Source organism: Oncorhynchus mykiss, chromosome 6, assembly GCF_013265735.2.
Source record: "Oncorhynchus mykiss isolate Arlee chromosome 6, USDA_OmykA_1.1, whole genome shotgun sequence".
In the NCBI taxonomy this organism is placed as follows: Eukaryota; Metazoa; Chordata; class Actinopteri; order Salmoniformes; family Salmonidae; genus Oncorhynchus; species Oncorhynchus mykiss.
The window spans coordinates 4,770,881-4,798,663 of record NC_048570.1 but is presented as its reverse complement, the minus strand read 5'-3'; the positions used below and the strand labels follow the sequence as shown (position 1 = coordinate 4,798,663).

Below are 27,783 nucleotides of genomic sequence, written 5' to 3'. Positions count from 1 at the left end.
GGGCAGTTAGGTTCCTGCAAAGGACCCCCCACCAATTAAGGAGGTTCCTCGATGAACCCCAACCTCCAACGGGGTTCTTGGAAGAATCTTTTGGGGGCTATTTTCAGTGCCAAGAACCCTACGGTTCTTCAGAGAACTTTGAGGATCTAAGAAGAACCCTTGTTGAGTGTAATAACAATAACAGGCTATTGTCTATTTTAAGTCTATGTCTTCTATCTCATGGGTTACACTATTTAATGTAGGCCTTCTATAGACTGCTTTATCACTTTCTAGAAAAACATATTTTGGGATCGAAACGTATGTGTGTGTGTGTGTGAGCTAGTCTACAATAACGCATGAAGGAATGTCCAAAAATAAATTAGGACCCTACAGAATTGCAAGACAATGTTCGATTGTTTTTTAATTAACCATTGATAATGCTGACAGTTTAAAAATAAATTACACGCTATTCTCTTATAACCGCGCCAAGACCTTTAAAACTTTGCCGCGTTGCGCTCTGTTGACTCTTTAGATTAGATATTGTTTCACTGTGGCACTTCATGTCGGTTTCCAGGGAAACTAGGACGCCTCTACAGAGGGGAAACCCTGCCAGTGACGGGGTTCACCTCCCTATCCACCAATGGCGAGACGAGGAACAGACTTCCCGCTCCGGCATCCGCCCCTGCGCGTATTTAGGAACTACGAAGCGCAGGAAAAAAACAGGTGCACATTCAGCCACAGTGGATCGAAAGGGTAACAAGTTAGGCTACTACTGTCAGCCAGTAAAGTTCGCAAGAGTTGTTATTTTGTTAAGCTAACATGGACTGGAAGTTGAATAGATATTCGCGTTTTAAAGTGAAAACCGAGGACACGGTGCTTTGGGTAGGTTTAGGTCCACCTAGTGTTGTGTAGTGCGTAATTGTGGGGTGAACGCCGAGTGTAAACTGTTTTTTTATTTTATTCTACCGGTCAGGAGAACATCACGAGGAGGCTGCTGGTGGATTTCAGGACGAAGAGGAGACATTGCTCCGTTCCTACATCACAAAAGGTAAGGTGGTGATGTCAATCATTTTATAACGTAGGCTAGTAATAACACACATATACGTTGATTGTGCCACAATACAATGAAGAAGACCCGGAGTAAATAATAGTTAAGCCAGTTTGTTAAACATATCAGTGGACAGGAAAGGAGAGGAGGAGAAGACATGAAAGGGGGAGAGGAGGGGAGGAGAGAACAGAAAAGCAGAGAAGAGGGGAGGAGAGGATGGTGACAGTGTGGCAGTGTACCGCTGCTAGCTGTGCTAATGTGATTGACCGCTGTCAGCTACACTCCTCACTGCTGCTGTCTGAAGCAGTGCCCCCCCCCCCCCCCCCCCCCCCCCCCCCCCACACACACACACACCTTTAACAGACAGACAGACACAGAGACAGGCAGACCGACAGGCAGACACAGAGACAGACAGACAGGCAGGCATGCACCTTAAAACAGCTATTGCACCTATTTGATTTAATAAAATAAAAATAAAAATTGGTTTCTCAGACTAACACAAATGCCAGTTTAGGTGGTAAAACAGATTGAAGTCCTCCTGTGGGCTGGGTCTGGTTAACACAGATTGAAGTCCTCCTGTGGGCTGGGTCTGGTTAACACAGATTGAAGTCCTTCTGTGGGCGGGGTCTGGTAACACAGATTGAAGTCCTCCTGTGGGCTGTGCGGGGTCTGGTAACACAGATTGAAGTCCTCCTGTGGGCGGGGTCTGGTAACACAGATTGAAGTCCTCCTGTGGGCTGGGCGGGATCTGGTGGTGAAAGCTGATTTGAGTGGGCAGCAGATGTCAAAGAAGCAGCTGGCAGAGACAGAAACACAAGTAGCCTTGAAAGTCAAACACTCTTCCTTTATTACAAGGTGCTGGGCTGAATTCATCAATGAATGGGCAGAACGTATGATGTAATCGGTTATGAGATAGTGGTGAAATGTGCGTGGTTTTTACTCTTTGGAAAAAAAGGGTTCCAAAAGGGTTCTTTGGCTGTCCCGAAAGGAGAACCCTTATTGGTTCCAGGTAGAACCCCTTTGGGTTCCATAACCCTCTGTGAAAAGGGTTCTACATGTACATGGAACCCAAAAGGGCCTTCTTTACCTGGAATCAATAAGGGTTCTTCAAAGGGGAACATTGGTTAGTAGGCAGTGTAATGTAACGTGATTGGTCAGTAGGCAGTGTAATGTAACGTGATTGGTCAGTAGGCAGTGTAATGTAACGTGATTGGTTAGTAGGCAGTGTAATGTAACGTGATTGGTCAGTAGGCAGTGTAATTTAACGTGATTGGTTAGTAGGCAGTGTAATGTAACGTGATTGGTTAGTAGGCAGTGTAATGTAACGTGATTGGTTAGTAGGCAGTGTAATGTCGGTTGACTTCTGTGATTTGATAAGGTTGAGAGTTGTTCAACATGTGATCGGTTAGTAAGCAGCGTAATGTAACGTGATTGGTTAGTAGGCAGTGTAACGTTAGCTGACTGTTTTCTCATTTGTCAGCTCACTCTACAGTTGCTCCCTAACCTCTCACCCGAAACTCCGCCTCCACCCGCCAAGGATTTAACCCACCTGGGCAGGCATGCTGCATACAGACGTTTCTTTTTGTTCCAACCCTGCACTAACACACCTAATTCTACAATTCTACTAATCTGCTTATCCCTGTTACTTTGATTCACTGCATAAGGTGTGTTAGAGCAGGGCTGGAGCCCTAGTGGCTCTCCAGGAAGAGGGTTGGCCGCCCTTGCGTTCTCTTCTGTTCCGATTGGGCGGCTGGGAGGCAGTGTCTTGTTAGCTGATTGGTTTGTTTTACCAGCTTACCTGCTGCTGCCCTCTAGCTGTCCATGTAAACCGTCACTGATCATTGGATATCACCATCTCTAATGGCCGTACATCACAGCAGAGATCATCAACCAGATTCAGCCATGGGACGATGGTCGGGGGGCCTGAACATAATTACAAATCATTAGTAGATGGTAAATTGACCACAAGAACCTCAAACAGAGATAATATTTGAATAAAACATAATAATTTCAAACCTTGCTTACATTTGTATACGATCACATACATCTCTCTTTTATACGTGCTTAGGTTGTGAAGGTGAGGAGATAGGAGGCTCCTGAGTGGCGCAGCGGTCTAAGGCACTGCATCTCTGTTCAAGACTGTAGTCCCTGGTTCAAATCCAGGCTACATCACATCTGGCTGTGAGTCTTATAGTGCAGTGCTCTATGGGCCCAGTGTCATCTGGCTTTGGTTAGGGTAGACCGTCATAGTAAATAAGAATGTGTTCTTATTAATTGACTTGCCCTAGTTAAATATATATATATATATTTTTTAATATATTTTTTTTAAAGGAGGAGATAGAATCCGTGTCACGATGTGTTGAGTTCAGCAGTTACACAGTTTTCCATATCACGAATAGGATACTTTAAGGTCAACATTGGAAACATTGTATCAAACGTGTAAAATACTCATGAATCAATGAAACAAGGTCCCTTTAAGTTGATTACTTGAAATTCTACATTAACAGTTCATTTTATGATTGTACTACATTAAACATGTACATACTACCTCAATCAGCCTGACTAACCGGTGTCTGTATAGTCTCTCTACTGTATATAACCTCTCTACTGTATATATGTACATACTACCTCAATCAGCCTGACTAACCGGTGTCTGTATAGTCTCTCTACTGTATATAACCTCTCTACTGTATATATGTACATACTACCTCAATCAGCCTGACTAACCGGTGTCTGTATAGTCTCTCTACTGTATATAACCTCTCTACTGTATATATGTACATACTACCTCAATCAGCCTGACTAACCGGTGTCTGTATAGTCTCTCTACTGTATATAACCTCTCTACTGTATATATGTACATACTACCTCAATCAGCCTGACTAACCGGTGTCTGTATAGTCTCTCTACTGTATATAACCTCTCTACTGTATATATGTACATACTACCTCAATCAGCCTGACTAACCGGTGTCTGTATAGTCTCTCTACTGTATATAACCTCTCTACTGTATATATGTACATACTACCTCAATCAGCCTGACTAACCGGTGTCTGTATAGTCTCTCTACTGTATATAACCTCTCTACTGTATATATGTACATACTACCTCAATCAGCCTGACTAACCGGTGTCTGTATAGTCTCTCTACTGTATATAGCCTCTCTACTGTATATATGTACATACTACCTCAATCAGCCTGACTAACCGGTGTCTGTATAGTCTCTCTACTGTATATAACCTCTCTACTGTATATATGTACATACTACCTCAATCAGCCTGACTAACCGGTGTCTGTATAGTCTCTCTACTGTATATAACCTCTCTACTGTATATATGTACATACTACCTCAATCAGCCTGACTAACCGGTGTCTGTATAGTCTCTCTACTGTATATAACCTCTCTACTGTATATATGTACAAACTACCTCAATCAGCCTGACTAACCGGTGTCTGTATAGTCTCTCTACTGTATATAACCTCTCTACTGTATATATGTACATACTACCTCAATCAGCCTGACTAACCGGTGTCTGTATAGTCTCTCTACTGTATATAACCTCTCTACTGTATATATGTACATACTACCTCAATCAGCCTGACTAACCGGTGTCTGTATAGTCTCTCTACTGTATATAACCTCTCTACTGTATATATGTACATACTACCTCAATCAGCCTGACTAACCGGTGTCTGTATAGTCTCTCTACTGTATATAACCTCTCTACTGTATATATGTACATACTACCTCAATCAGCCTGACTAACCGGTGTCTGTATAGTCTCTCTACTGTATATAACCTCTCTACTGTATATATGTACATACTACCTCAATCAGCCTGACTAACCGGTGCCTGTATAGTCTCTCTACTGTATATAACCTCTCTACTGTATATATGTACATACTACCTCAATCAGCCTGACTAACCGGTGTCTGTATAGTCTCTCTACTGTATATAACCTCTCTACTGTATATATGTACATACTACCTCAATCAGCCTGACTAACCGGTGTCTGTATAGTCTCTCTACTGTATATAACCTCTCTACTGTATATATGTACATACTACCTCAATCAGCCTGACTAACCGGTGTCTGTATGTAGCCTTGCTACTTTTATAGCCTCTCTACTGTATATAGCCTCTCTACTGTATATATGTACATACTACCTCAATCAGCCTGACTAACCGGTGTCTGTATATAACCTCTCTACTGTATATATGTACATACTACCTCAATCAGCCTGACTAACCGGTGTCTGTATATAACCTCTCTACTGTATATAGCCTCTCTACTGTTATAGCCTCTCTACTGTATATAGCCTCTCTACTGTATATAGCCTCTCTACTGTATATAACCTCTCTACTGTATGTAGCCTCTCTACTGTATATAGCCTCTCTACTGTTATATAGCCTCTCTACTGTATATAACCTCTCTACTGTATATAACCTCTCTACTGTATATAGCCTCTCTACTGTATATAACCTCTCTACTGTATATAGCCTCTCTACTGTATATAACCTCTCTACTGTTATATAGCCTCTCTACTGTATATAACCTCTCTACTGTATATAGCCTCTCTACTGTATATAGCCTCTCTACTGTTATAGCCTCTCTACTGTATATAGCCTCTCTACTGTATATAGCCTCCCTACTTTAATAGCCTCTCTACTGTATATAGCCTCTCTACTGTATATAGCCTCTCTACTGTATATAGCCTCTCTACTGTATATAGCCTCTCTACTGTATATAGCCTCCCTACTTTAATAGCCTCTCTACTGTATATAGCCTCTCTACTGTATTTAGCCTCTCTACTGTATAGAGCCTGTCTTTTTACAGTTGTTTTATATCTTTACTTACCTATTGTTCACCTAATACCTTTTCTGCACTATTGGTTAGAGGCTGTAAGTAAGCATTTCACTGTTGTATTCGGCGCACGTGACAAATAAACTTTGATTTAAACGTTTATAAACATAACAGTCTTTAATTTATCTCAGGACAAGACAAACTGAACAAGATGGCCATGTGTACATGCAGCTACCAGAGAGTACTGACACAAAGAACATCTATATTACACACACAGAGACACACACACACACACACACACACAGAGACACAGACACACACACACAGAGACACACACACACACACACACACACACACACACACACACACACACACAGAGAGACACAGAGACACAGAGACACACACACACACACACACACACACACACACACACACACACACAGAGACACACACACACACAGAGACACACACACACACACACACACACACACACACACACACTCTTATTGTAGTCCTGTTGCCATCCAGTAAAATACTAAACCCACCTACAGTGCAATGAACATGATCTTCTGCAAAGTTTGTCAAAGTGGTCAAATCATAATAAAGTGTGTTGAAATGTTCGTCCGTCGCACAGTACCCCAGGAACGTTCAATCGAACTCAAGAGGTGTAGTCACTCCTGTCTTGACAAGTTCCACGCTGTTAGAGCTCTGCCCTTTTCTTCAGAATGATCTCGCGCACCATGGCCGTGGCCTCCTGACGAACGCTGTCGACGGGCTCCTCTGCCTTCCAGTACCTCACCACCTGGCCCTCAGGGTTCACCAGGAACTTCCAGAAGTTCCACTTCGGAATCTTTTTTACAGAATCTGTATGGTGAAATGGAAACAAATCATTTTTCAGGCCTAATGTTCTGTGTTGGTGTTGTGTTGCCAATGTACCGCAATAACTACAATTCCTCTTACACCCACAGTGTCCATGAAAAACATGATCTTGAATAGAATAGAAAATACAAATTTTATATACACAAAATATAAGGCTGTAAAGGCCTATAGGCTAAGCTTTGTTTACTTGTTGATAACCTTCACCTTGTTCTTCTTGTCCTTAGAAAAAGACTAAACTATATTGATTAGATCTCTGTTTTAACGATAAAGTCTACTGTGTCTTACCTGTTATGAATTTGAAAGCTGGCTCCGCCTCCGATCCCATGATTTTGATCTTACTGAAAATAGGGAAGGTGACGCCATGGGTGTTCTTGGCGTTGGCCTCGATGTCCCGGCTGGTCCCCATCTCGGTCTCCCCGAACTGGCCGCAGGGAAAAGCCAGCACGTTGAAATGGGACGTCCCCAGTTCCCGGTGCAGCTCTTGCAGAGAGCGATAGTTATTCTCTGTGTGTTCGCTGTGGCTCGCCACGTTGACAACCAGAGACGCCTGCGCGCATGAAGAAAATCAGAGGATTGTAAACATTAGGCCTAAATACTATACTTTTTTTGGGGGGGGGGGAAACGTGCTAAATCGCAGAAACCAGTTATCAACATTTTAGAAAAAAGAAGTGACTTCAGCAGTACGCCTACACTGAGTTCAGTTAGTTTACTAGCGGAGTTTTGCTGATGTGAACTTACTTTGCCTCTGTATCTCTCCAGAGAAACGCTTCTCCCTTTGGCGTCCTTCACCTCAAAAGAGTAGAAATCTTGCGGCTTCCGCGACTTAGTGATTTTGAGAAAACTATGTAGCGTTAATAAACATCCCATAACAACAGTCATACTCAGTAGAACCCTGACCATTCGTGATCGAGGGTTCGAGGGCTTGGTCGGGTAGCCCCCCAAAACCTCCAGCGCCTCCATCTTGGAGGGGGAACAATGAGAGCTTGGGGCGGGGGAAGGAGTTAGTGAACCGCTGCTGGGTTGAGTCTGGCTGGCTGGACGGGCGCATAGCGAAGTGAGGAGCCAACGGGCTTTGGAGGAGGTCTGTTCTGTGTTAGGCATCACATTTCACTATGGGCATTTCGTTTTTATGTCGATTTATCAACACTCTGATTTATTATTTGTCTAGGCCTACATCTCGGGCAAAATCTTTAAATCTGGAATGTTTTACTGTGGGTCTACTTTTTAAAAAATAGCGTAAGATGTGAATATAGGGATACACTTGATCCTATTTGTTGCAGGTAATAACTAATTTTTTTATCAGCCATTATTCTAATGTCAGGTCTATTTTCCTCTTTTTTTTAGACAAGCACCGAGGCGCCTCATCTCTCATCATCGTACAAACGCTTCAAGAGTCGGATGGTGACCAGGCGGCTGAGCGCAGAGCAGCCTTTAGCCAGTAGCCCCATGGTCGCCAGGGGGCGCCATTCTCCCTGCCGAGAGGTCGACACGGTCTGTCAGAGACTGTCTCTGGATTCACCGTCAGGGGGCGCAGCGAGAACAAAACTGACACAAGAGCAGAGCACAGAGACAAGCCTTCAAGGTTTGAATGAATGAATGAATGCATGAAGGAATTAATGTTTTTTTTCTTTTTATAATATAAGTAGCCTACTACAGGTAAGGTTTAACAGTTAACTCTACGAGGTCTACTTCTATATTTTCAAACAGCCACAAATATACACAATGTTGTTTATGTGAAAAGGGCCCCCTCTTATTTCCTGTTATTGTAAGCACCAATGACTGTAAAGGTACACAGACATACACTAAACAAAAATATACATGTAACATGTAAAGTGTTGGTCCTATGTTTCATGAGAAATGTTCCATACGCACAAAAATATATATCTTAATTTTTGTGCACAAAATGTGTTTATCCCCCTGTTAGTGAGCATTTCTCCTTTACCAAGATAATCCATCCACCTGACAGGTGTGGCATACAAAGAAACTGATTAAACAGCATGATCATTACACAGGTGCACCTTGTGCTGGGGGGGTGCTGAGGAGTATTTCTGTCTGTAAAGCCTTTTTGTGGGGAAAAACTAATTCTGATTGGCTGGGCCTGGCTCACCAGTGGGTGGGCCTATGCACTCCCAGGGACCACCCATGGCTGCATCCCATAGATTATGGCCTAATTTATTTATTTAAATTAACTGATTTCCTTATGAACTGTAACTTAGTAAAATCTTTGAAGTTGTTTCATGTTTTTTAATGTTTTATTTCACCTTTATTTAACCAGGTCGTCTAGTTGAGAACAAGTTCTCATTTGCAACTGCGACCTGGCCAAGATGAAGCATAGCAGTGTGACACAGACAACACAGAGTTACACATGGAGTAAACAATTAACAAGTCAATAACACAGTAGAAAAAAAAAGAGAGTCTATATACATTGTGTGCAAAAGGCATGAGAAGGTAGGAGAATAATTACAATTTTGCAGATTAACACTGGAGTGATAAATGATCAGATGGTCATGTACAGGTAGAGATATTGGTGTGCAAAAGAGCAGAAAAGTAAATAAATAAAAACAGTTTGGGGATGAGGTAGGTAAAAATGGGTGGGCTATTTACCGATAAGACTATGTACAGCTGCAGCGATCGGTTAGCTGCTCAGATAGCAGATGTTTGAAGTTGGTGAGGGAGATAAAAGTCTCCAACTTCAGCGATTTTTTGCAATTCGTTGCGTTTATACATGATGCAAGCTGACTGTAGAAAAGGCCCATGGAGTTGGTGGAATAATCCTTTCATTCATTGCCATTTACTCAGCTGGGCCAGGGGCGCTTTAATTAGGTCTGTTCTGAACGTGCTAGACGGCCAGTTCTTATAGGCTTTTAGCCGCACCCTTATCCTACTTCTCCTCTGTTCCTCTGGTGACGTGGAGGTTAATCCAGGCCCTGCAGTGCCTAACTCCACTCCTATTCCCCAGGTGCTCTCATTTGTTGACTTCTGTAACCGTAAAAGCCTTGGTTTCATGCATGTTAACATTAGAAGCCTCCTCCCTAAGTTTGTTTTACTCACTGCTTCAGCACATTCTGCCAACCCGGATGTGTTAGCCGAGTCTGAATCCTGGCTTAGGAATACCACCAAAAACCCTGAAATGTCCATTCCTAACTACAACATTTCCCGCCAAGATAGAACTGCCAAAGGGGGCGGTGTTGCAATCTACTGCAGAGATAGCCTGTAGAGTTCTATCTTACTATCCAGGTCTGTATCAAAAACAATTTGAGCTTCTACTTCTAAAAATGCACCTTTCCAGAAACAAGTTTCTCACCGTTGCCACTTGCTATACACCACCCTCTGCCCCCAGCATTGCCCTGGACACCATATGTGAATTGATTGCCCCATCTATCTTCTGAGCCCGTGGTGCTAGGTGACCTAAACTGGGATATGCTTAACACCCCGGCCATCCTACAATCTTAGTTTGATGCCCTCAATCTCACACAAATGATCTATGAACCTACCAGGTACAACCCCAAATCCGTAAATCCGCACCCTCATAGATATCATCCTAACTAACTCGCTCTCCAAATACACCTCTGCTGTTTCCAACCAAGATCTCAGCAATCACTGCCTCATTGCCTGCATCCGTAATGGGTCAGCGGTCGAACGACCTCCACTCATCACTGTCAAACGCTCCCTAAAACACTTCTGCGAACAGGCCTTTCTAATCGACCTGGTCGGGATATCCTGGAAAGACATTGACCTCATCCCGTCAGTAGAGGATGCCTGGTTATTCTATAAATGATAAGTGTTAAGTGCCTTCCTCACCATCTTAAATACGAATGCTCCATTCAAACATTTTTGAACCAGGAACAGATATAGCCCATGGTTCACTCCAGACCTGTCTGCCCTTGACCAGCACATAAACATCCTGTGGTGTTCTGTATTAGCATCGAATCGCCCCCGTGATATGCAACTTTTCAGGGAAGTTAGGAACCAATATACACAGGCAGTTAGGAAAGCTAAGGCTAGCTTTTTCAAACAGAAATTTGCATCCTGTAGCACAAACTCAAAGTTCTGGGACACTGTAAAGTCCATGGAGAATAAGAGCACCTCTGCCCACTGCACTGAGGCTAGGAAACACGGTCACTACTGATAAATCCACAATAATTGAGAATTTCAAGAAGCATTTTTCTACGGCTGGCCATGCTTTCCACCTGGCTACTCCTACCCCGGTCAACAGAATTGCGCTCCACACAGCAACTCGCCCAAACGTACCCCACTTCTCCTTCACACAAATCCAGATAGCTGATGTTCTGAAAGAGCTGCAAAATCTGGACACTTACAAATCAGCCGGGCTAGACAATCTGGACCCTCTCTTTTCTAAAATTATAGCAACCCCTATTACTAGCCTGTCCAACCTCTCTTTCGTCTGAGATTAGATTGGAAAGCTGCCGCTGCCGCGGTCATCAAAGCATTTCTCAATGGCTGGCCATGCCTTCCTCCTGGCTACTCCAACCTCGACCAACATCTCCCCCCCCCCCCCCCCGCAGCTACTCGCCCAAGCCTCTCCAGGTTCTCCTTTACCCAAATCCAGATAGCAGATGTTCTGAAAGAGCTGCAAAACCTGGACCCATACAAATCAGCTGAGCTTGACAATCTGGACCCTCTATTTCTGAAACTATCCGCCGCCATTGTCGCAACCCCTATTACCAGCCTGTTCAACCTCTCTTTCATATCGTCTGAGATCCCCAAGGATTGGAAAGCTGCCGCAGTCATCCCCCTCTTCAAAGGGGGAGACACTCTAGACCCAAACTGTTACAGACCTATATCCATCCTGCCCTGCCTAGCTAAGGTCTTCGAAAGCCAAGTTACCAAACAGATCACTGACCATTTCGAATCTCATCCTACCTTCTCCACTATGCAATCTGGTTTCAGAGCTGGTCATGGGTGCACCTCAGCCACGCTCAAGGTCCTAAACGATATCATAACCGCCATCGATAAGAGACATTGCTGTGCAGCCGTATTCATCGACCTGGCTAAGGCTTTCGACTCTGTCAATCACAACATTCTTATTGGCAGACTCAACAGCCTTGGTTTCTCAAATGATTGCCTCGCGTGGTTCACCAACTACTTCTCTGATAGAGTTAAGTATGTCAAATCGGAGGGCCTGTTGTCCGGACCTCTGACAGTCTCTATGGGGGTGCCACAGGGTTCAATTCTCAGGCCGACTCTCTTCTCTGTATACATCATTGATGTCACTCTTGCTGCTGGTGATTCTTTGATCCACCTCTACGCAGGCGACACCATTCTGTATACTTCTGGCCCTTCGTTGGACACTGTGTTTAACTAACCTCTAGACGAGCTTCAATGCCATACATCTCTCCTTCCGTGGCATCTAACTGCTCTTAAATGCAAGTAAAGCTAAATGCATGCTTTTCAATCGATCGCTGCCCGCACCTGCCCGCCCGTCCAGCATCACTACTCTGGACGGCTTTGACTTAGAATACGTGGACAACTACAAATACCTAGGTGTCTGGTTAGACTAAACTCTCCTTCCAGACTCACATTAAACATCTCCATTCCAAAATTAAATCTAGAATCGGCTTCCTATTTCGCAACAAAGCCTCCTTCGCTCATGCTGCCAAACACACCCTCGTAAAACTGACCATCCTGCCGATCCTCGACTTCGGCGATGTCATTTACAAAATAGCCTCCAATACCCTACTCAACAAATTGGATGCAGTCTATCACAGTGCCATCTGTTTTGTCACCAAAGCCCCATATACTACCCACCACTGCGACCTGTATGCTCTCGTTGGCTGGACCTCGCTTCATACTCGTCGCCAAACCCACTGGCTCCAGGTCATCTACAAGTGCTAGGTAAAGCCCCGCCTTATCTCAGTACACTGGTCACCATAGCAGCACTAGCTTTAAGAGCAGCTCACTGATCACTGCACCTGTACATAGTTCATCTGTAAATAGCCCATCCAATCAACCTCATCCCCATACTGTATTTATTTATTTATCTTGCTCCTTTGCACCCCAGTATCTCAACTTGCACATTCATCCTCTGCACATCTACCATTCCAGTGTTTATTTGCTATATTGTAATTACTTCGCCACCATGGCCTATTAATTGCCTGACCTCTCTTATCCTACCTCATTTCCACATGCTGTATATAGATTTTCCTACTGTATTATTGACTGTATGTTTGTTTATTCCTTGTGTAACTCTGTGTTGTTGTACGTGTCAAACTGCTTTGCTTTATCCTGGCCAGGTCGCAATTGTAAATGAGACCTTGTTTTCAACTAGCCTACCTGGTTAAATAAAGGTGTTCTCAACTGGCCTACCTGGTTAAATAAAGGTGAAATAAAATGCAAAAAAAAATATGTAATGAAATTACATGTACCTATGAAGACAAACTTGAAAGGGTGAAATATGAAACGTCATTGTTTGCTGAACTGATCGATTCTGATATCAAACTAATGGGGATTATAGATTGAATTAACCGATCACTGATTGTATTATTCTTCTCGTGATTATGATTAAATGATTACGAGCCTAAATGACTCAAGGATGATTCCTATTGATCTCTTAAATGAACTGGATTGTTTCATTCCCTAATTATGTTAATAATTAGAAGGATTGGTATGATTTGATTGGATACCTGTTATGATTTGATCTTTGTGATTATGAATTTGATTGGATACCTGTTATTCTGTTTCCTTTGTGATGCAACACAGACTACCCAGTAAATACACCACTTTATGGTTAAAGGAATTCCTGCCTCAGTCTCATCCATTCCTCTGTCAGCTGACCCCGTGACCACCCTGTTCACCTTCACTGTCCGTCATCCTGCCGGTCCAGCTACCCACACAGATTCCACTAGTCTGTCACCGACGGTGTGAACTTTCTCTTTCAGACACAGTGACGGAGGCTGTAGTGTCAGACCTACCACAGCATGTCGTCAGACCTGTCACCGCATCGACCACTTACAGGAGGAATGTGCCTAAACAGGTCTATTCAAACACACACACACACACACACACACACACACACACACACACACACACACACACACACACACGTTTTGTTTTACTATTGTTGTGGGACCTTCATTTGATTTCCCTTTAAAATGTTATTTTCCTTAACTCCTAACTCCTAACCCCTAACTCCTAATTCCTAACCCCTAACTCCTAACTCCTAAACCTAACTGTAACTTAAATAGCCTTTGTCCACATGGGGATATGGGAAATGTACCCATGAAGGAGAATTGTCCTTGTTTGTACTGTAAATAACTATGTTGTTGTTGTTGTTGTAGGATTGGGTGTGGTCTGTATCTGGAGAACAGGACAGATGTTCAGAGAAGGCAGGTACAGAATGACTGCTATATTTAGTAGGACAGCTATATTTAGTAGGACTGCTATATGTAGTAGGACTGCTATATTTAGTAGGACTGCTATATGTAGTAGGACTGCTATATGTAGTAGGACTGCTATATGTAGTAGGACTGCTATATTTAGTAGGACTGCTATCTTTAGTAGGACAGCTATATTTAGTAGGACTGCTATATTTAGTAGGACTGCTATATTTAGTAGGACTGCTATATTTAGTAGGACTGCTATATTTAGTAGGACAGCTATATGTAGTAGGACTGCTATATTTAGTAGGACTGCTATATGTAGTAGGACTGCTATATTTAGTAGGACAGCTATATTTAGTAGGACTGCTATATGTAGTAGGACTGCTATATGTAGTAGGACTGCTATATGTAGTAGGACTGCTATATTTAGTAGGACTGCTATATGTAGTAGGACAGCTATATGTAGTAGGACTGCTATATTTAGTAGGACAGCTATATGTAGTAGGACTGCTATATTTAGTAGGACTGCTATATTTAGTAGGACTGCTATATGTAGTAGGACTGCTATATGTAGTAGGACTGCTATATGTAGTAGGACTGCTATATTTAGTAGGACTGCTATATGTAGTAGGACAGCTATATGTAGTAGGACTGCTATATTTAGTAGGACTGCTATATTTAGTAGGACTGCTATATTTAGTAGGACTGCTATATGTAGTAGGACTGCTATATTTAGTAGGACAGCTATATGTAGTAGGACTGCTATATTTAGTAGGACTGCTATATTTAGTAGGACTGCTATATTTAGTAGGACTGCTATATTTAGTAGGACTGCTATATTTAGTAGGACAGCTATATGTAGTAGGACTGCTATATTTAGTAGGACTGCTATATTTAGTAGGACTGCTATATGTAGTAGGACTGCTATATTTAGTAGGACTGCTATATTTAGTAGGACTGCTATATTTAGTAGGACTGCTATATTTAGTAGGACTGCTATATTTAGTAGGACAGCTATATGTAGTAGGACTGCTATATTTAGTAGGACTGCTATATTTAGTAGGACTGCTATATGTAGTAGGACTGCTATATTTAGTAGGACAGCTATATGTAGTAGGACTGCTATATTTAGTAGGACTGCTATATTTCTATTTAATACTGCTCTGTCAGCAGTACACGAGAGGCTGGTGACGGGAGGACAGACTCATAATCATGTTTGGAATGGAGTGAATGAAATTTGATACCATTCCATGAATTCCTTTCAAGCCTCCGGCCTCCTGTGCTACAGTATAATTTCACTGTGTGTTTTAGACCTGACTGTGTGTGTGTGTCTCTGTGTGTTAATCTGTCCTGCAGCCATTTTCTGTCATGTATATGGCTCCCTCTACTCCAGACCAGTCTAAACCACAGCTGACTCTGGCACTGCCCTCTCTGCAGGATGACTACTGTGAGTGCATGGCACTCTCTCTCTCTCACACACACACACACACACACACACACACACACACACACACACACACACACACACACACACACACACACACACACACACACACACACACACACACACACACACAGAGAGAGAGTTAGGGGTTAGGGGTTAGGAGTTAGGGGTTAGGAGTTAGGGGTTAGGAGTTAGGGGTTAGGGGTTAGGGGTTAGGAGTTAGAATATAGCTAACAGGCGTATCTATTGTGTTATAGCTAACAAGCGTATCTATTGTGTTATAGCTAACAGGCTACGTTGTGTTATAGCTAACAGGCTACGTTGTGTTATAGCTAACAGGCTACGTTGTGTTATAGCTAACAGGCTACGTTGTGTTATAGCTAACAAGCGTATCCGTTGTGTTATAGCTAACAGGCGTATCTGTTGTGTTATAGCTAACAAGCGTATCTGTTGTGTTATAGCTAACAGGCTACGTTGTGTTATAGCTAACAGGCGTATCTATTGTGTTATAGCTAACAGGCGTATCTGTTGTGTTATAGCTAACAGGCTATGTTGTGTTATAGCTAACAGGCGTATCTATTGTGTTATAGCTAACAGGCGTATCCATTGTGTTATAGCTAACAGGCGTATCCATTGTGTTATAGCTAACAGGCGTATCTATTGTGTTATAGCTAACAGGCGTATCCATTGTGTTATAGCTAACAGGCGTATCCATTGTGTTATAGCTAACAGGCGTATCTATTGTGTTATAGCTAACAGGCTACGTTGTGTTATAGCTAACAGGCGTATCCATTGTCTTATAGCTAACAGGCGTATCCATTGTGTTATAGCTAACAGGTGTATCTATTGTGTTATAGCTAACAGGCGTATCTATTGTGTTATAGCTAACAGGCGTATCTATTGTGTTATAGCTAACAGGCTACGTTGTGTTATAGCTAACAGGCGTATCCATTGTGTTATAGCTAACAGGCGTATCTATTGTGTTATAGCTAACAGGCGTATCCATTGTGTTATAGCTAACAGGCGTATCTATTGTGTTATAGCTAACAGGCGTATCTATTGTGTTATAGCTAACAGGCGTATCTATTGTGTTATAGCTAACAGGCTACGTTGTGTTATAGCTAACAGGCGTATCCATTGTGTTATAGCTAACAGGCGTATCTATTGTGTTATAGCTAACAGGCGTATCCATTGTGTTATAGCTAACAGGTGTATCTATTGTGTTATAGCTAACAGGCGTATCTATTGTGTTATAGCTAACAGGCGTATCTATTGTGTTATAGCTAACAGGCTACGTTGTGTTATAGCTAACAGGCGTATCTATTGTGTTATAGCTAACAGGCGTATCCATTGTGTTATAGCTAACAGGCGTATCCATTGTGTTATAGCTAACAGGCGTATCTATTGTGTTATAGCTAACAGGCGTATCTATTGTGTTATAGCTAACAGGCGTATCCATTGTGTTATAGCTAACAGGTGTATCTATTGTGTTATAGCTAACAGGCTACGTTGTGTTATAGCTAACAGGCGTATCTATTGTGTTATAGCTAACAGGTGTATCTATTGTGTTATAGCTAACAGGCGTATCCATTGTGTTATAGCTAACAGGCGTATCTATTGTGTTATAGCTAACAGGCGTATCCATTGTGTTATAGCTAACAGGCGTATCTGTTGTGTTATAGCTAACAGGCTACGTTGTGTTATAGCTAACAGGCGTATCCATTGTGTTATAGCTAACAGGCTACGTTGTGTTATAGCTAACAGGCGTATCTATTTTGTTATAGCTAACAGGCGTATCTATTGTGTTATAGCTAACAGGCGTATCTGTTGTGTTATAGCTAACAGGCGTATCTGTTGTGTTATAGCTAACAGGCATATCTGTTGTGTTATAGCTAACAAGAGTATCTATTGTGTTATATCTAACAGGCTACGTTGTGTTATAGCTAACAGGCGTATCTATTGTGTTATAGCTAACAAGAGTATCTATTGCGTTATAGCTAACAGGCTACGTTGTGTTATAGCTAACAGTCGTATCTATTGTGTTATAGCTAACTGGCGTATCTATTGCGTTATAGCTAACAGGTGTATCTATTGCGTTATAGCTACCAAATCAGTTAAGGTTGTTTAAACAGAAAACACCAGATGGTTAATCATAAGAAAAATGGACCAAATGAAATGTAGGCGTTCATTACCCCTGGTTAACTGGGGTAATGCTGCAACAATCTGGGAACTGCAAAATACTCACTGAAGCTGAAGACTCATATCTCCCTCACTGGCTTTAAGCACCAGCTGTGAAAGCAGCTCACAGATCACTGCGCCTGTACATAGCCTATCTGTAAATGTTGCTCCTTTGCACCCCAGTATCTCTACTTGTACACTCATCTTCTGCACATCTATCACTCCAGTGTTTCTACATTTCTATATTGTAATTATTTTGCCACTATTGACAATTTATTGCCTTAACTCCGTTATCCTACCTCATTTGCACACACTGTAAATATGATTTTTCTACTGTGTTATTGACTTGTTTATTGTTTACTCCATGTGTAACTCTGAGTTGTTGTCTGTTCACACTGCTATGCTTTATCTTGGCCAGGTCGCAGTTGAGAACTTGTTAGCCTACCTGGTTAAATAAAGGTGGAATAAAAAAAAATTAAAAAAATGTTGCCACTAGTGGTATTGACGTCTTGAGGACCTGGACAAACGTTGAATACTGTAGTCTATCTGGTGTGATCTTGCTATAGCTGTGGAAAGAATGGACGTTTGTCTTTTGGATAGGGTTCAAGCTTAATTCTTTACCCAGATCTTTGTCAGATTATGCATTTCTGGGAGTGTGTGTGTGTGTGTGTGTGTTGGTAATGCGTGTGTTTATCTTCTAGTTAATGGAACATATAGACTGACGCAACCTCTCTTTAACAGATTCTCCAGGAAGTGAAATATAAATTCCAAAATCAGACGATATGTTAAGTTCACTGGAAGATCATATGAAGTTGTTAGTGTTTTTCTTCACAATCAGATTGTATGTATGTATTTTTTTATTTAACTTTTATTTAACTAGGCAAGTCAGTTTTAAGAACAAATTCTTATTTACAATGACGGCCTACCAAAAGGCCTCCTGTGAGGACCGGGGGCTGGGATTAAAAATAAATTAAATAAAAATATAGGACAAAACGCACATCACGACAAGAGAGACAACACTACATAGAGAGAGACCTACGACAACAACGCAGCATGGTAGCAACACAACATGGTAGCATGACAGCATGGTAGCAGCACAACATGGTAGCAGCACAACATGGTAGCAGCACAAAACATGGCAGCAGCACAACATGGCAGCAGCACAACATGGCAGCAGCGCAACATGGTAGCAGCACAACATGGCAGCAGCACAAAACAGGTAGCAGCACAACATGGCAGCACAAAACAGGGTAGCATCACAAAACAGGGTAGCATCACAGCATGGTAGCATCGCAAAACAGGGTAGCATCACAAAACAGGGTAGCATCACAGCATGGTAGCATCACAACATGGCAGCAGCACAAAACAGGGTAGCATCACAGCATGGTAGCATCGCAAAACAGGGTAGCATCACAAAACAGGGTAGCATCACAGCATGGTAGCATCACAACATGGTAGCAGCACAACATGGTAGCAGCACAAAGGGAAAGGGAAAGAAGGCTGAGACAACGATATGTTACTTACTGTGCTTTGGGGACCTTTAGCAGAATGTGACTGGCAGAACGGGTGTTGTATGTGGAGGATGAGGGCTGCAGTAGATATCTCAGATGGGGGGGGCTGGGGGGTGGTGAGGCTTAAGAGGGTTTTTATAAATAATCATTAACCAGTGAGTCTTGCGACAGGTTTACAGAGATGACCAGTTTACAGAGGATTATAGAGTGCAGTGATGTGTCCTATAAGGAGCATTGGTGGAAAATCTGATGGCCGAATGGTAAAGAACATCTAGCCTCTCGAGAGCACCCTTACCTGCCGATCTATAAATTATGTCTCCGTAATCTAGCATGGGTAGGATGGTCATCTGAATCAGGGTTAATTTGGCAGCTGGGGTGAAAGAGGAGCGATTACGATAGAGGAAACCAAGTCTAGATTTAACTTTAGCCTGCAGCTTTGGTATGTGCTGAGAGAAGGACAGTGTACCGTCTAGCCATACTCCCAAGTACTTGTATGAGGTGACTGACTACCTCAAGCTCTAAACCCTCAGAGGTAGTAATCACACCTGTGGGGAGAGGGGCATTCTTCTTATCAAACCACATGACCTTTGTTTTGGAGGTGTTCAGAACAAGGTTAAGGGCAGAGAAAGTTTATTGGACACTAAGAAAGCTTTGTTGTAGAGCATTGAACACAAAATCACAAAATTCGTAGGTCAAACTTGAACTTGTTGTGATAAAACACACAAACAGAGCTGTCTATTTAGTAGAATACTGTAACTGCAAATACTATGTGTCAATAGTACGTTTGTTAATTTAAAAATCTTTCTCCTCTCCTCAGACAGCCACCCATTGGACTGGAGTAGCAGTGGAATCGTGGCCATGGCCCTGGGGTGTGACGTTTTCCTGTGGAAGGCAGACACACCCACTCTGCAGGGCTGCATCCATCCCAGAGCAGCACCTTCTCTCCCACTGAGCCTGTCTCACTCTGTGTCTTCTGTGTCCTGGAGCAGAGATGGATGTACACTGGGCATCGGGACCAAGGAGGGCGACGTGCAGGTGGGAGACAAACATGCTCGAACCTTTAGCACAACAAATTCCTAAAACTTATTGCACAAAAAATCAAAATAAATTAAATTGATAGAACCTACAATCTATCTGTAAAATTAAAGTTGATATACGCCCCCCCCCCCCCCCCCACCCCAAAATAAATGTTTAAGAAAAAAGTAATATTTTGAACTAATTTCATTGGTAACATATCACACAAAATGGATGACGTAGTACGCAACAAACAGGGACCACTTTTAGCTCGTGAACACCACTTTCAAAACTACTGGCTGAAATGATTTACACGTGTTCTAGAGTGTGTCTTCAATCGACTAGCTCTCACCGTCTCATGTCAGAAGGTTAGGCGTTAACTCCGAATGATTTAAGGTAAGGGTTAAAGATTTGGGATAGGCTTAAAAAACAAAAATCTCAAAAACAACTTTCTATCGCTGGATTTGAAATTGCGACCTCTGTAATCAGAGGCAAATGCTTAGGTCCATCCACCAACCCCCTGTCCACAACTGAAACCTACGCGCTCACTGTTGCCCCCCTAGTGGACGGTTTCCACGTCCTCTCCCGACGTCTACAGACACGGACGGACGTCAAATACTGACTTGTATCACGCGTGACCTGGCTGCTTTAATATAATGATATATTTGTGTTGTTTCCTTTTGAGGGTGTTGAATTGTTTTGTTGGCAGGTCTTCATGTTGAAAGTATGTTGACAGAACAATATCACATCTTCAAACACAGTGGAGTGATTTCCTGCTTACAGTGAGGTTAGGTTTAGCTTAGCACGGCCATGTGCATGTCATGTTCTACGTTAGTGATGTTTGTAAGACACCTCTCCCCCTCCCCCGCTGCCTCCCCCTCTGCCTCCCCCTCTGCCTCTCCCTCTCCTTCTCCCTTCCCCCCTCCATCTCCTTCTCCCTCTGCATCTGCCTCTCCCTCTGCCTCTCCCCTTCCCTCTCCTTCTCCCTCTGCATCTGCCTCTCCCCCTCCCTCCGCATCTGCCTCTCCCCCTCCTTCTCCTTCTCCCCCTCCTTCTCCTTCTCCCCCTCCTTCTCCTTCTCCCCCTCCCCCTCCTTCTCCTTCTCCCCCTCCTCCTTCTCCCCCTCCCTCTCCTTCTCCTCCTCCCCCTCTCTCTCCTTCTCCTTCTCCCCCTCCCTCTCCTTCTCCCCCTCCCCTCTCTCTCCTTCTCCCCCTCCCCCTATCTCTCCCTCTCCTTCTCCTTCTCCCCCTCCTTCTCCTTCTCCCCCTCCCTCTCCCTCTTCTTCTCCTTCTCCCCCTCCTTCTCCTTCTCCCCCTCCTTCTCCCTCTCCTTCTCCCCCTCCTTCTCCGTCTCCCCCCCAGCTGTGGGATGTGGAGAAGAGGACCAGACTGAGAACTATAACGTCACACCTCTCTGGAGTGGGGGCGCTTAGCTGGAACCAACACGTACTCAGCAGGTGCGTGTGTGTGTGTGTGTGTGTGTGTGTGTGTGTGTGTGTGTGTGTGTGTGTGTGTGTGTGTGTGTGTGTGTGTGTGTGTGTGTGTGTGTGTGTGTGTGTGTGTGTGTGTGTGTGTGTACTGTTAAGGCTCTTGAGGAGTTGAGAAACACAACCATGTTCTTGTCCCTGACAGCGGTTCTGTTCTCGGGCTAATCCATCACCATGACTACCGACTTGACACCCCGACAGTGGGTGTGTTCCAACAACAAGGGGCCGTGTGCGGGCTGGAGTGGGCGCCGCAAGGAGATTGGCTGGCCAGTGGCTCAATAGACGGCCTCCTCAACATCTGGACCAATGACCTGGGGTCTAAGACGAAGACACACCCACCTGCTAGGACAATGACACAACCCAGTGCGGTCAAGGTGTGTGGCCTCAGTGTGTGTGTTCGCTACTACTGCTACTAAACATAAATGTTCTGTTACTACTACTACTACTACTACTACTACTACTACTACTGCTACTGCTACTGCTACTACTACTACTACTACTGCTACTGCTACTGCTACTACTACTACTACTACTACTAAACATAAATGTTCTGTTACTACTTCTACTGCTACTACTACTAAACATAAATGTTCTGTTACTACTTCTACTGCTACTACTACTAAACATAAATGTTCTGTTACTACTACTACTACTACTAAACATAAATGTTCTGTTACTACTTCTACTACTACTACTACTAAACATAAATGTTCTGTTACTACTTCTACTACTACTACTACTAAACATAAATGTTCTGTTACTACTTCTACTGCTACTACTACTAAACATAAATGTTCTGTTACTACTACTACTACTACTAAACATAAATGTTCTGTTACTACTACTTCTACTACTACTACTACTAAACATAAATGTTCTGTTACTACTACTTCTACTACTACTACTACTACTAAACATAAATGTTCTGTTACTACTTCTACTGCTACTACTACATGTTCTGTGGCTTTTGGACAAATCATGATTTCTAGGGTGTTCGGAAGGGGAGGAGAAATTTGGCCCATATACTTGCCCATAACTTACAAAAAGAGAGGGTGGAGCTCCTCGTTCTGGTTCCGATCCTCGTTCTGGTTCCGATCCTCGTTCTGTTTCCGATCCTCGTTCGGGTTCCGATCCTCGTTCTGGTTCCGATCCTCGTTCTGGTTCCGATCCTCGTTCGGGTTCCGATCCTCGTTCTGGTTCCGATCCTCGTTCTGGTTCCGATCCTCATTCTGGTTCCGATCCTCGTTCTATTTCCGATCCTCGTTCTGGTTCCGATCCTCGTTCTGGTTCCGATCCTCGTTCGGGTTCCGATCCTCGTTCTATTTCCGATCCTCGTTCTGGTTCCGATCCTCGTTCTAGTTCCGATCCTCGTTCGGGTTCCGATCCTCGTTCTGGTTCCGATCCTCGTTCTGGTTCCGATCCTCGTTCGGGTTCCTATCCTCGTTCTGGTTCCGATCCTCGTTCTGGTTACGATCCTCGTTCGGGTTACGATCCTCGTTCGGGTTCCGATCCTCGTTCCGGTTCCGATCCTCGTTCGGTTTCCGATCCTCGTTCTGGTTCCGATCCTCATTCTGGTTCCGATCCTCGTTCTGTTTCCGATCCTCGTTCTGGTTCCGGTTCTGGTTCCGATCCTCGTTCGGGTTCCGATCCTCGTTCTGTTTCCGATCCTCGTTCTGGTTCCGATCCTCGTTCGGGTTCCGATCCTCGTTTGGGTTCCGATCCTCGTTCTGTTTCCGATCCTCGTTCTGGTTTCGATCCTCGTTCGGGTTCCGATCCTCGTTCGGGTTCCGATCCTCGTTCTGGTTTCCGATCCTCGTTCGGGTTCCGATCCTCGTTCTGGTTTCTGATCCTCGTTCGTGTTCCGATCCTCGTTCTGGTTTTCGATCCTCGTTCAGGTTCCGATCCTCATTCTGGTTCCGATCCTCGTTCTGGTTCCGATCCTCGTTCTGGTTTCCGATCCTCGTTCGGGTTCCGATCCTCGTTCTGGTTTCTGATCCTCGTTCGTGTTCCGATCCTCGTTCTGGTTTTCGATCCTCGTTCAGGTTCCGATCCTCGTTCTGGTTCCGATCCTCGTTCTGGTTCCGATCCTCGTTCTGGTTTCCGATCCTCGTTCTATCTCTTCTCTGAACATGTATAGCACTAGAACTTAATCAATCATTTGACCAATTTACCCGAGACTTTAGTTCTTTAGTTAACCGAGGTGTGTGTGTGTGTGTCTGTATAGGCTATGGCATGGTGTCCTTGGCAGAAGGAGTTGATCGCCACGGGAGGGGGGCAGAGCGACGGTGTTCTGAGGATCTGGAATAACCAATCAGGTACCTGCGTTGACTCCGCCCAGACCAACTCACAGGTGGGTGTTACACAACGCAGTCATTTCATATATTTGATCTCAACAGACACACACACACACACAGGATTGTGTCTAGTTACAGATCTGGGGAAGGGTACCAAAAAATGTCTGCAGAATTGAAGGTCCCCAAGAACATGGTGGCCTCCATCATTCTTAAATGGAAGAAGTTTGGAACCACCAAGACTCTTCCTAGAGCCTTGGTCAGGGAGGTGAACAAGAACCTGATGGTCACTCTGACAGAGCTCCAGAGTTCCTCTATGAAGATGGGAGAACCTTCCAGAAGGACAACCATCTCTGCAGCCCTCCACCAATCAGGCCTTAATGGTAGAGTGGCCAGACGGAAGCCACTACTCCGTAAAAGGCATATGACAGCCCACTTGGAGTTTGCCAAAAGGCACCTAAAGGACTCTCAGACCATGAAAAACAAGGTTCTCTGGTCTGGTGAAACCAAGATTGGAGGAAACCAGGCACAACACCGGGGACAAGTCTCTGAATGTCCTTGAGTGGCCTTGTACCTGGACTTGAACCCAATCGAACATCTCTGGAGAGACCGGAAAATAGCTGTGCAGCGATGCTCCCCATCCAACCTGACAGAGCTTGAGAGGATCTGCAGAGAAGAATGGGAGAAACTTCCCAAATACAAGTTCCCAGATGTTGGATGTGCTTGTAGCGTCATACCCAAGAAGACTCGAGGCTGTAATCGCTGCCAAAGATGCTTCAACAAAGTACTGAGTAAAGGCTCTGAATACTTAAATGTGATCTCTCATGTGATCTTTCAGTTTTTTTAATTTTAAATACATTTGCAAAAATGTCTAAACATTTTTTTTGCTTTGTCATAATGGGGTAATGTGTGTAGATTGATGAGGAAAAATAATAATTTTGAATACATTTTAAAATAAGACTGTAACGTAACAAAATGTGAAGGGGTCAGACTCCTTTCCCAAGACACTGTATAGTATTAGTGATTGTGATATGAATTCAAATGCTTGGAAAATGTCACAATATTGGGCTTTATAAGTTGTTGACATCTAATGTAATTTACTAGGTTATTGTTATCAAATGTATCATTGAAAGTTGTTCTATCTATTCTATTATATTGTAGGTGTGTTCCGTGGTCTGGTCAGAGGAGAGGAAGGCTCTGTTCACTGGCCATGGTCTTCCTCATCACCACATAACCTGCTGGAGCCCCTCCCCCTCACTGGAAGAGACCTACCAGCTACATGGTGAGACATCTGCTACTGCTACTATTACTACTGCTACTACTACTACTGATACTACTGATACTACTACTACTGCTACTACTACTACTGCTACTACTACTACTACTACTACTACTACTGCTATTACTACTACTACTACTGCTACTACTACTACTGATACTACTACTACTACTACTACTGCTACTGCTACTACTACTACTGATACTACTACTACTACTACTACTACTACTACTAAACATAAATGTTCTGTTACTACTTCTACTGCTACTACTTCTACTGCTACTACTACTAAACATAAATGTTCTGTTACTACTAATTTTGCACGCCCAATTTTTCAGTTTTTGAATTGTTAAAAAAGTTTGAAATATCCAATAAATGTCGTTCCACTTCATGATTGTGTCCCACTCTTTGTTGATTCTTCACAAAAAAATACAGTTTTATATCTTTATGTTTGAAGCCTGAAATGTGGCAAAAGGTCGCAAAGTTCAAGGGGGCCAAATACTTTCGCAAGGCACTGTATTTCATAGTTTTGATGTCTTCACTATTCTATAATGTAGAAAATAGTAAAAACAAAAACGCTTGAATGAGTCGGTGTGTCCAAGCTTTGGACTGGTACTGTATAAGAGCTGCTCAACCCACAGATAGGGGAGCCTGATAAGACCAGATACGTATTTTTCTCATTGTTACAATGCTGTTATTGTGATTTTTTTTTTCAGGTCACATTGGTCGTGTTTTGCACCTGGCCCTCAGTCCCAATGGAACCAAGCTCCTCTCAGCTGGAGCAGACTGTCTGGGCCATGTCTGGAACACCTAGAACACCTAGAACACCTAGGACACCTAGGACATCTAAAACACCTAGGACACCTAGGACACCTAGAAGTAAGCTCCTTTCCCTTCCTCTCAGCTGGGGCAGACTCTCTGAGCCATGTCTGGAACTCCTAGAATCAACACAGACATGCAGACGCATGTACACGCACACACGCACACACACACACACACACACCCACCCACACACACACACACACACACACACACACACACACACACACACACACACACACACACACACACATTCAATAAGGTATGCATGGACTGTTCTCATGAGAAATGATTCAGGTGTTTGAGGTTTGACTTTCAACACAACAAATCCTCTCCGAGCCAGATGAAATGGCAACTGAGCTTTTCTGAGAGATGTATGTGAATCAAATAAAATGTAATTGTATTGGTCACATACACGTGTTTAGCAGATGTTATTGCGTGTGTAGCGATAATGCTTGTATTGTCAGACCTGGTAACGACTGGTTCTAGCTGAACTTTCCCAGTTATTTGTCTAAATGCATCGTTCAGTTGTATGAGCAGTCAAATGATTGGATATGTTTGTGATAACATGTTCATTTGATGTTTTGTGGTGTATTTTATTTTCATAAATTAAAAATAACTGTATAAATATGTTTCTTTGATGAAACAAGAGTAAGCATTTTAGGGCTTTGATCCAATTAAAGCATACAATAGACCTGTTCTGCTGTTCAGACTACCTCCATATCAATGTATCACCATAGAGGCTCCTTCATTCTGAAAATCAATTCAACACCTTACATGCAACACTACAATCCATCCAATCCAACTCTTACTAGAAAAGTATCACTTTCTGAAGAACGTGTCTGCAGTAGATTTTTTAAAATGTGTCTATGTGGGAACTCTGCACAATCACCTTGGAGGAGATAAATGAAGGGGGACATTGAAGTGGATCAGTGAAGACAGGAGGCATGTTGATGAGGTCATGGTACATACATACTGACAGATATAGAACAGCGTTTCCCAGCCCTGGTCCTCCAATACACTCAACCCTGGTCCTCCAGTACCCCCATCCCTGGTCCTCCAGTACCCCATCCCTTGTCTTCCAATACCCACAACCCTGGTCCTCCAATACCCCCAACCCTGGTCCTCCAATAACCCCAACCCTGGTCCTCCAATAACCCCTCCCCTTGCACTCCAATACCATCAACCCTTGCACTCCAATACCCCCAACCTTGGTCCTCCGGTATCTACAACCCTGGTCCTTCAGTCCTCCAGTTCCCCCAACCCTGGTCCTCCAGTACCCCCAACCCTGGTCCTCCAGTACCCCCAACCCTGGCCCTCCAATACCCCCAACCCTGGTCCTCAGGTTACCCCCAACCCTGGTCCTCCAGTACCCCCAACCCTGGTCCTCCAGTATCCCCAACCCTGGTCCTCCAGTATCCCCAACCCTGGTCCTCCAGTACCCCCAACCCTGGTCCTCCAGTACCCCCAACCCTGGTCCTCCAGTACCCCCAACCCTGGTCCTCCAGTACCCCCAACCCTGGCCCTCCAATACCCCCAACCCTGGTCCTCAGGTTACCCCCAAACCTGGTCCTCCAGTATCCCCAACCCTGGTCCTCCAGTACCCCCAACCCTGGTCCTCCAGTACCCCCAACCCTGGTCCTCCAGTACCCCCAACCCTGGTCCTCCAGTACCCCCAACCCTGGTCCTCCAGGACCCACAACCCTGGTCC

The 27,783-nt window shown here is 43.7% G+C and overlaps 2 protein-coding genes across 3 annotated transcripts; one reads left to right on the top strand and one right to left on the bottom strand.

Moving 5' to 3' along the window:
• The first annotated feature begins 684 nt into the window (after positions 1 to 684).
• Positions 685 to 26,772, top strand: LOC110525175 (cell division cycle protein 20 homolog B). Of its 2 annotated transcripts, XM_036979241.1 has the most exons (12): positions 685 to 861; positions 953 to 1,027; positions 8,055 to 8,292; positions 13,610 to 13,704; positions 14,009 to 14,056; positions 15,407 to 15,497; positions 20,001 to 20,218; positions 21,559 to 21,653; positions 21,829 to 22,057; positions 23,908 to 24,033; positions 25,136 to 25,256; positions 25,970 to 26,772. In XM_036979241.1, exons 1-12 carry the CDS (start codon positions 799 to 801, stop codon positions 26,065 to 26,067), a joined length of 1,497 nt encoding a protein of 498 aa, XP_036835136.1. In that variant the 5' UTR covers positions 685 to 798; the 3' UTR covers positions 26,068 to 26,772. The 2 variants fall into 2 exon arrangements, with proteins under 2 accessions (XP_036835136.1, XP_036835137.1); XM_036979242.1 differs by lacking the exons at positions 685 to 861; positions 953 to 1,027 and adding an exon at positions 7,648 to 7,791.
• LOC110525174 (probable glutathione peroxidase 8) lies at positions 6,241 to 7,826 on the bottom strand. The gene is made up of 3 exons (XM_021605124.2): positions 7,449 to 7,826; positions 6,996 to 7,257; positions 6,241 to 6,695 (listed from the first exon to the last, which is right to left on the bottom strand). Exons 1-3 carry the CDS (start codon positions 7,809 to 7,811, stop codon positions 6,532 to 6,534), a joined length of 789 nt encoding a protein of 262 aa, XP_021460799.2. The 5' UTR covers positions 7,812 to 7,826; the 3' UTR covers positions 6,241 to 6,531.
• Positions 26,773 to 27,783: the final 1,011 nt, after the last annotated feature.